This window comes from Adelges cooleyi, unplaced genomic scaffold, assembly GCF_023614345.1.
Source record: "Adelges cooleyi isolate 19-005CV unplaced genomic scaffold, UGA_ACOO_1.1 ACOO_flye_CR_arks_rails_tigmint_CR_PRNA_574, whole genome shotgun sequence".
Taxonomy (NCBI): domain Eukaryota; kingdom Metazoa; phylum Arthropoda; class Insecta; order Hemiptera; family Adelgidae; genus Adelges; species Adelges cooleyi.
In genome coordinates, this window is record NW_026096268.1 from 7,228,367 (window position 1) to 7,241,461 (window position 13,095).

At 30.8% G+C, this 13,095-nt stretch overlaps 1 protein-coding gene across 1 annotated transcript; it reads left to right on the forward strand.

Annotated features, from left to right (window-relative positions):
• Nucleotides 1-190: 190 nt before the first annotated feature.
• On the forward strand, nt 191-4,105 carry LOC126843401 (nucleolar protein dao-5). The gene is made up of 5 exons (XM_050580933.1): nt 191-332; nt 2,032-3,047; nt 3,130-3,257; nt 3,336-3,512; nt 3,963-4,105. Exons 1-5 carry the CDS (start codon nt 308-310, stop codon nt 4,045-4,047), a joined length of 1,431 nt encoding a protein of 476 aa, XP_050436890.1. The 5' UTR covers nt 191-307; the 3' UTR covers nt 4,048-4,105.
• Nucleotides 4,106-13,095: the final 8,990 nt, after the last annotated feature.

Consider the following 13,095-nt stretch of genomic DNA (forward strand, 5'->3'; position numbering starts at 1 on the left):
TGGTACATTTGGTTTTTAATTTTTAAAAAATACATTTCCTTATTATTAATAATTCGAGTAATTAAAATATCTACATTCGGTCAATTTTCGCATATGCAAACTGACGGATAAAGATTTATTTGAAGTTTTGACATTTTTCGAATTTCAAATATGACGATGAATGCGGTTACTCCTTGACGTGTCCACCGCGTCTCGTCATTTGAGGTTATAAACAAGTGAACACTTTACGTTCCTTCATTGAAAAGTAGTATTCGCGTTAGTAAATTTTTAGGAACTGACTTACATTTTACGTTTATAAACCGATTCAATGGCACCTAAAGGTGATAAAAAAGGTAATTATACACATTTAAATAACTACCGAGTGCATTCGCCGACGAATGAAAATTATTTTATGTATTTTTCTCGATATTTATCGTCGACTGTCATTGTCACGGTAAGCACATGGCTTACCGCAATATCAGTCGGTCTTACCGAGCATGTTATTTCCCAGAAGAGGCACGTCCAAGTCCAAGATCTCAATTAGAATCTTTGCTAATGTGTCAGATAAAATTTGTAAAAAATCTTGTGCTTGGATATCGGTGGTAGTTTTGTCCAAAATCTTGTTTGGGCATGGCCGTCATGCGATATCACTTTTGAACTTGATCTATTCTGTTTTAATTTTTACTAGAATACCTGACTTAAAAATTAAGCGCCTTAGTAGTTGCTGGGCAGCGTTTTTCCCAATTATGTGTTGGAAAAATGTCAGAACATTGTATTTACACGCTGGCCTGCCTTTTCTGCTTAAACCACATAATCCAACGTCGTATCTTCAAAGGTTACCACACGAAACTATTTTTGAAGCAATGGTACTCTTAATTCCGATTAGGCTCTCTTATCCCGATTTGATTCACTTGTTTTATATTAATTTTCTCCCCTTTATTTGTGGTCCTTTTTTTCACTTCAGTGATTTAATTTGGTTAAAATAAATAAATTTTGTTGAATGGTTTTCTGGTATTCTAAAACTTTTTAAAAGAATAATAGAATCAAATATAACCGTGTAAGAGATTTTAGTTTAAAAAAAAACCTATCAAAGTATAACTCTTAAAATATCAAATTTTGCATACATTTAAAGCATTACATATAATTTATTGTAATTACATAAGTTGTCTTTATCACCTTGCAATGCATCCTGGAATAGCTAATTTGTTAAGAAATATTCTGCGGAAACGGTGATGGCCTTAAAACAGGTAGTTGGAGTGATTTGATTAAATATATCGACAATGATTCCCATGTTAATTCATATTTTTTGTACATTTTAAATGGTTTTGAAATTTATCATTTGATATTTGTTTTTGTACCTGGGTAGCAATTCATTTTTGCACTCATTTTTTCTTATTATAAAATTTATTTATTTATAATATATAACAACATTATATTTTTAATTATGACGTTGATGTATTTCAATTAAATAATCCAAGTATTACAATTTATTTATTTGTAAGAATTTGTTGGTTGAACACATTTTTGCTTTATAGTTCAACAAAATTGATATACTTTAGTTGAGATAGATTGAATCTTTTTTTTATATGTTTATATCTTTGTATATACCTAATACTTGTATATTTTGTTGGATAACACTATGTCATAACTAGGTTAGAAATTTTTTTTTCTTTTTATATGCTTAATGGTATTTGATATCAAATTAGTGTTGACCTTAACTTATGTCTTTTTTTGTATACATAATTTTTTTTTCAAAACAACATGGTAACATACAAAATACAAAATTTTAAATTTGTTACGGAATAAATACTTTACCTATATTGTTTCAATTTGTTTCATGTAGGCAAATGGTAAGCAAATCTGCATGAAGTTTTAAAATTAATATGGTAGAATATCTGATGTAAACACCATTTACTTTTAGCAATGTATACTTTAAGCTGGGTTTGAAAATGTATGCTTTTACTGTCATTAATTTTAAAAGAAAGTAAAGAAGAAAAAATAGTATACAGGCAAAATGTTTTTAATTTTATCACTTGATTATTTTTGTTTTAGCTAAACCCGCCGCTTCTGGTGGCGGTGGTGGTGATAAAAAGCCATCTGGCGAAAAGAAAGACAAGCCTGCAGCTTCAACGTCCGGTGCAAAATCGGATAAGAAGCAGCCAGCACCTGCACCGTTGCTAGACACGAAAAAGACCGACAAAAAACCAGCACCCGAGAAAAAAGCAGCGCCCGCCGACAAGAAAGCAGCCCCGGCGCCTGAAAAGAAGGCCGCTCCTGCCGACAAGAAAGCACCAGCCGATAAAAAAGCTGCTCCAGCTGACAAGAAGGCACCAGCACCTGAAAAGAAAGCCCCTGCCGCCGACAAGAAGGCTTCTGCTGACAAGAAAGCTGCTCCGGCCGACAAGAAAGCACCAGCTGACAAGAAGGCTGCCGAAAAGAAGCCTGCCGACAAGAAAGCTGCTGCAGCTAAACCCGCCGATAAGAAGAAGGAGGAACCTAAAGCAAAGGCCGAGGCATCTAAAAAGGGTGAACAAGCCAAACAAGGTAAGGGTGCCGACAAAGGAACAAAACGACCAGCCACTGAAAATGAAAAGGCTGGACCAGCTCCCAAGAAAGCCTCTGGCCAGAAAGGTGACAATAAGCCCAAGAAAGAAGCCGATAAGCCTAAGAAGGAGGCCGATAAGCCTAAGAAAGAAGCAGCGGCTAAGAAGAAGAGTGCCGATGCACCCAAGAGCGCTCCTCCTGCAAAGAAAGCAGCTCTAGATCCGGCTGCACAAAAAGCGAAAAAGGCTGCCGCACCTAAAAAGGACAAGTCGAAGGCTGCTGCTAAACCCAAAGCCGGTGACAAGAAAGACCAAAAGGCCGGTGACAAGACAAAGAAACTGGTTAAAGGTAAATCAGCCGCTGCCAAGAAATTGACCAAGGGTGCTGCTGCCGCAGCCGCTGCTAAGCTTAAGAAAGAAAAGAAGGCCGATGGTACTAAAACCGAAAAGAAGAAGGGTGTCAAAGGACTGAAAGTTGGTTCGAAACGTGATGCTGTCAAAAAAGCATTGAAATCTAAAATTAAGGTATTTTTTTTTTTTTATCAGGTTTAGGAATTTTTTCACTTTCCCGTTCATAATTAATCATTATGTATAAATTAATTTTTAGACTTTGAAAGGACCACATGGAACCAGAATACGTAAAATTAGGTATTCAGTGCACTTCCGTCGTCCCAAGACATTCAAGCCTCCGAGGAATCCAAAATACCCGAGGAAGTCGGTGCCCAAGAGAAACAGGTAAGTCGAACATTGTAAAAAGACACACTTTTTGTATTTTACAGAAATATAACACCGTTTATTTGAATTTGTTCATAGGATGGACGCTTTCAATATAATTAAATTTCCATTGACAACTGAATCGGCGATGAAGAAAATTGAAGATAACAACACTTTAGTCTTCATTGTACACTTAAGAGCTAACAAACACCACATTAAAGCCGCTGTTAAAAAGATGTACGACATCAATGTGGCCAAAGTGAACACCTTAATCAGGTAAATCGTCAGGAGAAATGGTTTTAATATGTAATGCTCTTATTTCAATCGCTAAATAGTTTATGAAAGTCGTATGATGATTTTATGAGAATCTCTCAGAAGTAGACGGTTTAGAGTCGTCTTAATAATGATTGAGAATACTTTTTCTGATGACTTCTACGTCTATACATTTTATTTATAATATCTTCTACATGATGACTTATTGAGAATCTCTCAGATTATCATAATTATGATTGAACAAATTTTGGTCTGATAATGAATTTTGATTATAATATTTCTTAATTTGTTGTAAAAATTACTATTGTTAAACACTGTTAAAAAATATTTAAAAAAACATTTTACTATTAAAAATATTAGACAAGCGTGAAAAAATTAAAATTAAATTTCAAACTTAAGTTAAATTTGAAAAATAATCAAGAGAGAAACTAAATTTTGTTTTATTATTTGCAGGCCTGACGGCAAGAAGAAGGCGTATGTACGATTAGCGAGAGATTACGATGCTTTAGATGTTGCCAACAAAATCGGAATCATATAAACGTCTAAATGTTGTATATTTGCTTTATTTTAATAAAAAAAAAAAACCAAAAAACCAACAACAAAAACTTATTAACATTTATTTGTTTTCGAAAAAGAAAACATACCTTCCTTAATTACTTGACGTTTTTTGTTTTAAGAGTAAATTAATTTTCTTAAAAGATTAATGATCTATTTTTCAATTATGAAAATTGTTCTATACAACTATAGATTTAAAAGCGTCATACTAATGTTTTTGTACTTGAACATTTTGAATAATATTATGGGTCACCATTACAATAGTTGTCTATTCACATTATATTGGCACCGAATCACAACATTAATGAACATAAAATATGAATTGATAATAATAAAAAAATAACTGGAGTGTGTCAATAGGAAATAGTATATTTCTTCTACTGATTACTAAAATATTTATGTCAAAAATGTTTGAATCTGTTGAACATTTGGGACCCTTTTGAACTATTAAAAACATATTGTGTTAATTTTACATGGAATAACAGTTAAAATTACAAGATTAATAATTAGAATAGAAAAAAGTTTTTTATTCTTAGAATTTATACTTTGTACTTTAAAACTCGGTTAGTTGTGTATTTTGCCCATCTTCAGTAATTAGGACTCGTGTTAGATAAAAAATGTTCATGTATATAATATTATGTAATTGGAAATATTGCGAAAAATACAAATAGCAAATCAAATGTGTTTCCCAGCCAATCGCTAATAATAATACTAGTTAAACAATAAAATAATGTATTTTTCGTTTACAAGCGGGGTTCGCCTGAAAGCGGCCATCCGTCTTGTAAAATAGATTCCTCTTTCCTGTGTTAATACATTATGTTGTGCTTAAAAATTCTTAGACTTGGTTATTGTTAAATTATAGTAACAATTGCCTATACAATGCGCCTTCATAAGTTCTAGTGTAGAGGCTAATTAAACAACAGTATGACTCGACAGATGTTTGAAAGTTTGATCAGAACAGTTAAAATTCACCCACAGACCACAGCTGTGGTCAGAAGTCTGCGAAAAACAAGAGGAAGCGTTTAAAAGAGATAAAAAAGTTGCCACGAGGTTTATGCCAGATGAATATTTTATTTTGGCAACTTAATTTCCACAGATGAATTAGTTTAAATTCTTGCAATTACGTCAAACCATTTTTTACTACAAAAAAGAAAATGTGTAAAATATTTTTTACAATTTTCGGCTGTTGCGACCAAATGGCATAACAAAATGATATTCATAAAAATTGGATACATAAAAAGCAGGGGTGGGAAATGGGAATTAATGAACTAAAAATAATTTTAAAATTGTGCTACGATCGATGTCTTCAAAATGTTATAAAGAATCAAAAACTAATTTTCAAAACTTAAATCTAAGTATTTTTAGGTAAGTTCTGTTCGAAGTAAAAACGCACGTTTTCGTACAAAAATAGATCAAATCTGCATTATGAAAATTAAAAAAAAAAATTAAATATCAAAATAGATCCTTTTTAGTTTTAAATTTTAATATTATAATTTAGCTTAATGTTAATTTTAATGAAAAAACTAGGCATACAAAGCGCCTTAATAAATGCTATGGAGAGGACCCTTAAAAATATTCCAATTTTTTTTACAGCCCCCCCCCGTCTGTATCATATTTTTGTAAAAAAAAATTAAATAGTTAATGGATTAAACCAGTTATAAATGTAACTGCGCAATTATTACAAAAGAGATTATTCGCGTTTCAAACAAAAATTGTTTATAGTGAACAACTAGGCTGTGTATAATATAATAAGGATCTAGTAATATATCATGGGACTCAAGTTCTATCTAACCATGTTGGACAATTTGATTTGATTGAACACTTAAATACTAAATAGAGAGAGTCGTGGGTAGATTGATGGGTTTGATATAGCAATAATAATTTTATAAAAAAATTTACATGTATTTTAATATTTTTATGTATTTTTATGAATATTATACATTCAAATTATTAAGATAAATCAGGAAAGGTTGTCAAACGTGAATTTGTTTATGTACAAGAAACCTAAATCTAAATAATATTTATTGATGACCTCATTTACGAGTTCTTTAATTTGAATTCCGAATTGATATATGATATCCGATTTATGTTTTGTCGGAAACTCAGCTAGAAATGTTCTTACCATTATTTTGATGTCCTGGTTTTCCTTCCCCTGTAGGACGCAATAATTGTGTACGAACGGTCCCAACGAAAACTGATTCTTACCGTTAATAGACCTTAACAATTGCATGACAAGTAAATCAACTTTTAAGTTGTACTCGAGATTAAGTTCATCGGTATGAGTTAGAATAGAGCGTTTTAAATGTATCGATATGTCCTTGTACCACTCCACAAGCAGTAATATTTTTTGTACGTGCTGTATACCAGGATGTAAAACATATTCCACGGGTGGAAACAAACTGAATAAATATGTTAATGCGTCATACATGTATTCGAACATCTGCTGACTATCCAATAATTGTTGATATGCATAATTGAAAATTTTCGACGAAATATCACAGTAATTATCGTCTAAAACTTTATATTTGACATTAACATTATTCTGTTTACTTTCTTTCTCATCATCCGATGTGTGCACTTTGTCTTCCAAACTGCCACTATTTTCGTCATATGATTGATACTCATGTTGTACATGAGTTTTCGATTGCTTGCCTGGCCTTTGATTACGATCCATTTTTTCTAAACGCATTTTTTTGAGTTTGAGGTTTTTTTCTTTACTGTATCCTCTATTTCTAGACAAACGTTTTTCGTAACTATTTATAGACAAAATGTTTTTGATCAACGTTGTAAATTTACGGGTCACGTTCGCGTACACACATCCTAACAAATTAGTAACCATGTAGTATTTCTTATACACGTTTTTGACAGTTACATGAGAATTTTCAATATTCTTAGTGCTTGAGTACAAACCTCTGTGAATAAATAAATCTTTTCCTGAAAACAAAACGCATTCTTTTGTATAATCTGAGTTTGATTTAACTTCCTCATCGGTAATCTGTGCCCATTGCCGGTAGCCCAAAAGTGAGTTTAGTACGTCAGCCATGTTTTTTTTGACCGCGTAACTTGCAAATGTTTTCTCGTTGTTATAATAGTATATTATAAAAAAATACAGTAACACTTTGACGTGCATTTGAACTTTTGAGCCTAATCTGTATATTGAAATTTTGAATATATTTATTTTAAAGTAAAGTTTTAAACGGTGAACGGTAGTTTAGGTTTTAAAGCTTTACAAAAATACGTCTGTTGTATGTAAAAAAAATGTATCTACAATACAAAACACGTACTAAAATTAATAGATATTTGTGTTAGTATACAGTGTTATATGTATAGTTTAAAAACACTTGTTTTTAATAAAATAAAAATATACACATACATATTAAATTCTTAAACAAAAAATATGTTATTCATTCTCCAAAAAAACGTTTTGATTCTTATATGGAAATCATATTATGATCGAAAGGGACATAGGGACGCTGGTTTTACATGTAAAATACATTTGGCAATTTAACTAAATTGAAATATCAAGCCAAAAAATTGATGGTTAAATATAGTAATATTTTATTGTGTATAATAATTCAACATGTATTTGAATATTTTAATGTAATTTTATGATTATTATTCATTCAAGTTGTTAAGATAAATCAGAAAAGGTGGTCAAATGTAAATTTTTTTGTATACACAGAAACCTAAATCTGAATAATATTCATTGATGACCTTATTTATGAGTTCTTTAATTTGAATTCCGAATTGATATATGATATCCAATTTTTGTTTTTTTGGAAACTCAGTTAGAAATGTTTTTACCATATTTTTAATGTTCTGCTTTTCCTTCACTGGTAGGATGCAATATTTGTGTACGAACGGTCCCAACGAAAACTGATTCTTACCGTTAATAGTTCGGAACAATTGTAGGACAAATGAATCAACTTTTAACTTGTACTCGAGATTAAGTTCATCGACATGAGTTAGAAAAAAGCGTTTTAAATATATCGATATGTCTTTGTACCACTCCACTAGGTGGAATATTTGTTGTACGTGCTGTGTGCCAGGATATAAAACATATTCCACGGGTGGAAACAAACTGAATAAATATGTTAATGCGTCATACATGTATTCAAACATCTGTTGACTATACAATAATTGTTGATATGTATAATTGAAAATTTTCAACGAAATGTCATAGTAATTGTCAGAAACCTTACATTTGCCATTAACATTATTCTGATTGCGTTCTTTCTCATCATCCGATGTGTGCGCTTTGTCTTTCGAATTGTCACTATTTTCGTCATATGATTGATGATCATGTTGTACATGAGTTTTCGATTGCTCGCCCGGCTTTTGTTCACGATCCATTTTTTCTAAACGCATTTTCTTTCGTTTGCGGTTTTTTACTTTACTGTATCCTCTAACTCTAGACAAATGTTTTTCGTAACTATTTACAGACAAAATGTTTTTGATTAACGTTGTAAATTTACGGGTCACTTTTGCGTACACACATCCTAACAAAATGGTGACCATGTAGTATTTTTCATACGCGTTATCGACACTAACATGAGAATTTTCAATATTCTTATTGCGTGAGTGCAAACCTCTGTGAATAAATAAATCTTTCCCGGAAAACGAAACGCATTCGTTTGTATTTTCAGAGTTTGATTTAACTTCCACATCGGTAATATGTGCCCATTGCCGGTAGCCCAAAAGTGAGTTTATTACGTCAGCCATGTTTTTTTTGACCGCGTGACTTGCAAAAGTTTTCTCACTATTATAATAGTATACTATAAAAAAATACAGTAACACTTTAAAGTGCATTTTAACTGATGAGCCAAAACTGTATATTGTAATTTAATATATATCTATTTTAAAGTAAAGTTTTTTACGGTGAACGGTTATTTAGGTTTTCCACTCAAACTGTACAATACAAATTGTGTTAAATGTAAAGACAAAAAAACCGTGTTTTACCTACTGAAGTTAAGATATACCTATTTGTATTAGTAGACGACTATATTATACGTATTGTTGAAAAACACTTGTTTAAAAAAAAAAATACTAATAACATAATATTAAGTTGTATCATAATTTTGGTGCGAAGCTTAGGAGATACTGTGGTCATAATTATTTGTTTTTATTTTGATATTTTTATGTCTGAACCCACGTTATCTTTAATTATTATATATTCTGGCGAAAGCACTGTTTGGGATAACAACTATAAAAAAAAAATAAATACTACAAATAATTGTTAGAGACGTCGGTGTTAATATCATAAATCAAAAAGAGTCTTCTTCTTCTTCTCGTGTCCAGTTAAAATTGCCAATAATCACAGTTAGTTATAAAATAGGTTATGCCAATCAAAAATAGTGAATCGAGGATTAATAGGTTTAATATAGTAAAAATAATTGTGTATAATAAATTAACATGTATTTTAATATTATAATGTATTTTTATGATTATTATTCATTTAAGTTATTCAGATGAATCAGAAAAGGTTGTCAAAAGTGAATTTTTGTATGTACACGAAACCTAAATCTAAATAATAATTATTGATGACCTCATTTGCGAGCTCTTGAATTTGAATTCCAAATTGATATATGATATCCGAATTTGTTTTTGTTTGAAACTCTGTTTGAAATGCATCTATCATTCTTTTAATGTCCTGCTTTTCCTTCACTGGTAGGATGCAAAATTTGTCTACGAATGGCTCTAAAAAATGCAGATTCTTTCTACTAATAGACTTCATAAATTTTGTGGCAAATGGCTCACCTTTTGACTTGTACTCGACATGAAGTTCACTGATATTAGTTGGAAAAAAGCTTTTTAAATTTATTGATAAGTCTTTGTACCACTCTACTAACGATAATATATTTTGTACATGTTCCATGCTTGGATGCAAAAATATATGTTCTTCGGGTGGAATCAAACTGAATAAAAAACTTAATGCATCATACATGTATTCAAACATCTGCCGACTATTCAATAATTGTTCATACGTAAAATTTAAAATTTTCAACGAAATGTCATAGTAATTGTCATAAACTCTATAATTGGCATTAACACTATTCTGTACGCTTTTATTCTCGTCATCCGATGTGTGCGCTTTGTCTTTCGAATTGTCACTATTTCTGCTTAGTTTTAATCTTTTGCGTGCTCTATCTGTAGACAATAGTCTTTCGTAACTATTCACAGATAAAATGTTTTTCAACAACGTTGTAAATTTATAGGTCGCGTACGCGTACATACATCCTAACAAATTAGTGACCATGTAGTATTTTTCATACGCGTTATCAACAGTAACATAAGAATTTCCAATATTGTTAGTGCGTGAGTACAAACCTCTGTGAATAAATAAATCTTTTCCTGAAAGCAAACTGCATTCGTTTGTATTATCTGGGTTTAATTTAACTTCCACATTGGTAATTTTTGTCCATTGGCGGTAGCCCAAAAGTGAATTAAGTACGTCAGCCAGGTTTTTTTTGACCGGGTAACTTGCAAACGTTTTCTCGCTGGTATAATAGTATAATATTAAAAAATGTAGAAACCAGATTACCACTTTACCGGTCATTCTAACTATTGAGCAAAAACTGTATATTGTAATTTAAAATATATTTATTTTAGAGTTAAATTTTGTATAGTGAACGGTAATTTAGATTTTCTATTCATACTGTACAGAAAAAAATCGATTGTACCTATGTGAAGACAAAAAAAAAAACCGTATCGTTACCTACTAAAGTTTAGAAATATTTGTATTTGTAGACGACTATGTGTTATGTACAGTTAAAAACACATGCTAATAAAAAAAAATAACAACATAATATTAGCTTGTGACAAACATGGCTTGGTATTTTGAAGTGAGTTTTTGTTAATAATAAAAATACGTACAGTACATTAAAATAAAGATAAAACATTTATTATAACTAGTTACGCATACATTTAAAATTTTTAAACATAAAATATGTTTTTCATTCTCCAAAAAAACTTTTTGATTTTTATATGGAATTTATGTTATGATCGACATAGGGACGCTGATTTTAAATATAAAATACATTTGGTATATTTTGAAGATATTCACATAAATGTTTAAACTTAATTTACACAAATAAACTAGTTGTTGAAATCATTAATAATTTTTTGCATATTTGCAATTACATTAAACCATTTATTACACCGAAAAATCATTTTGAAAAATATTTACAATTTACCTAACAAAATTATATTCTTAAAAAGTAGATATATAGAAAGCAGTGAAGGATTGTGAAAATTCAGTAAAAATTCAGAATTCAAAATTCAGTAAAAAATTGCCTATTCAAAGCGCCTTATAAATGCTAGTGAGAGACCCCTTAATAATAATCAAATATTTTTTTTTACAGTCGAGGGAACGATACGGCAAAATATATTATTGTTAAAAAAATGTAAATGTTAATGGGTTAAACCAGTTATAAATGTAACTGTGCAATCATTACAAGAGAGATAAATTGGCAACTAAGGAAATTGCTTAAGGATTCAAATTGTTTATAGACTATAGTCAACGACTAGGCTGTGTATAACATAATAAGGATCTAGTAATATGTCATGGAAATCAAGTTCTATCTAACCATGCTGGACAATTTGATTTGACTCGGTATTTATATTGAACATTTAATTCTTTAATACTAATTAAGCATTATTAACTATGTATTGTAATATCACGCCAAATAGAGAGAGTCGTGGGTATACCGTAGATTGATGGATAAAATATAGTAATATTAATTGTGTATAATAATTCAACGTTTATTTTAATACATTAATGTATTTTTATGAATATTATACCTTCAAATTATTAAGATAAATCAGGAAAGGTTGTCAAACGTGAATTTGTTTATGTACAAGAAACCTAAATCTAAATAATATTTATTGATGACCTCATTTACGAGCTCTTGAATTTGAATTCCGAACTGATAAATGATATCCGATTGTTGTTTATTTGAAAACTCAGTAAGAAATGTTTTTATCATTCTTTTGATGTTCTGCTTTTCCTTCACTGGTAGGATACAATATTTGCGAACGTACGGTTCCAGTGAAAACTGATTCTTAGCGTTAATTGACCTGAACAATTGCAAGAAAAGTGAATCAACCTTTAACTTGTACTCGAGATTAAGTTCGCCGGTATAAGATAGAAAAAATGGCTTTAAATCTATCGATATGTCCTCGTACCATTCCACTAGCAGTAATATTTGTTGTACGTGCTGTATATCAGGATGTAAAACATGTTCCTCGGGCGGAATCAAACTGAATAAATAACTTAATGCGTTATACATGTATTCGAATATCTGCTGACTATACAATAATTGTTGATATGTATAATTGAAAATTTTCAACGAAATGTCATAGTAATTGTCAGAAACCTTACATTTGCCATTAACATTATCCTGATTGCGTTCTTTCTCATCATCCGATGTGTGCGCTTTGTCTTTCGAATTGTCACTATATTCGTCATATGATTGATGATCATGTTGTGCATGAGTATTCGATTGCTTGCCTGGCCTTTGATTACGATCCATTTTTTCTAAACGCATTTTCTTTAGTTTGTGGTGTTTTACTTTACTGTATCCTCTATCTCTAGACAAACGTTTTTCGTAACTATTCACAGACAAAATGTTTTTGATCAACGTTGAAAATTTACGGGTCTCGTTCGCGTACACACATCCTAACAAATTAGTGACCATGTAGTATTTTTCATACGCGTTATTAACATTAACATGATAATTTCCAATATTGTTAGTGCGTGAGTACAAACCTCTGTGAATAAATAAATCTTTCCCTGAAAACGAAACACATTCGTTTGTAATATCTGGGTCTAATTTAACTTCCACATCAGTAAACTGTGCCCATTGCCGGTAGCCCAAAAGTGCGTTCAGTACGTCAGCCAGGTTTTTTTTGACCGCGTGACTTGCAAAAGTTTTCTCACTATTATAATAGTATACTATAAAAAAATACATTAACACTTTGACGGACATTTTAACTAATGAGCCAAAACTGTATGTTGAAATTTAAAATATAT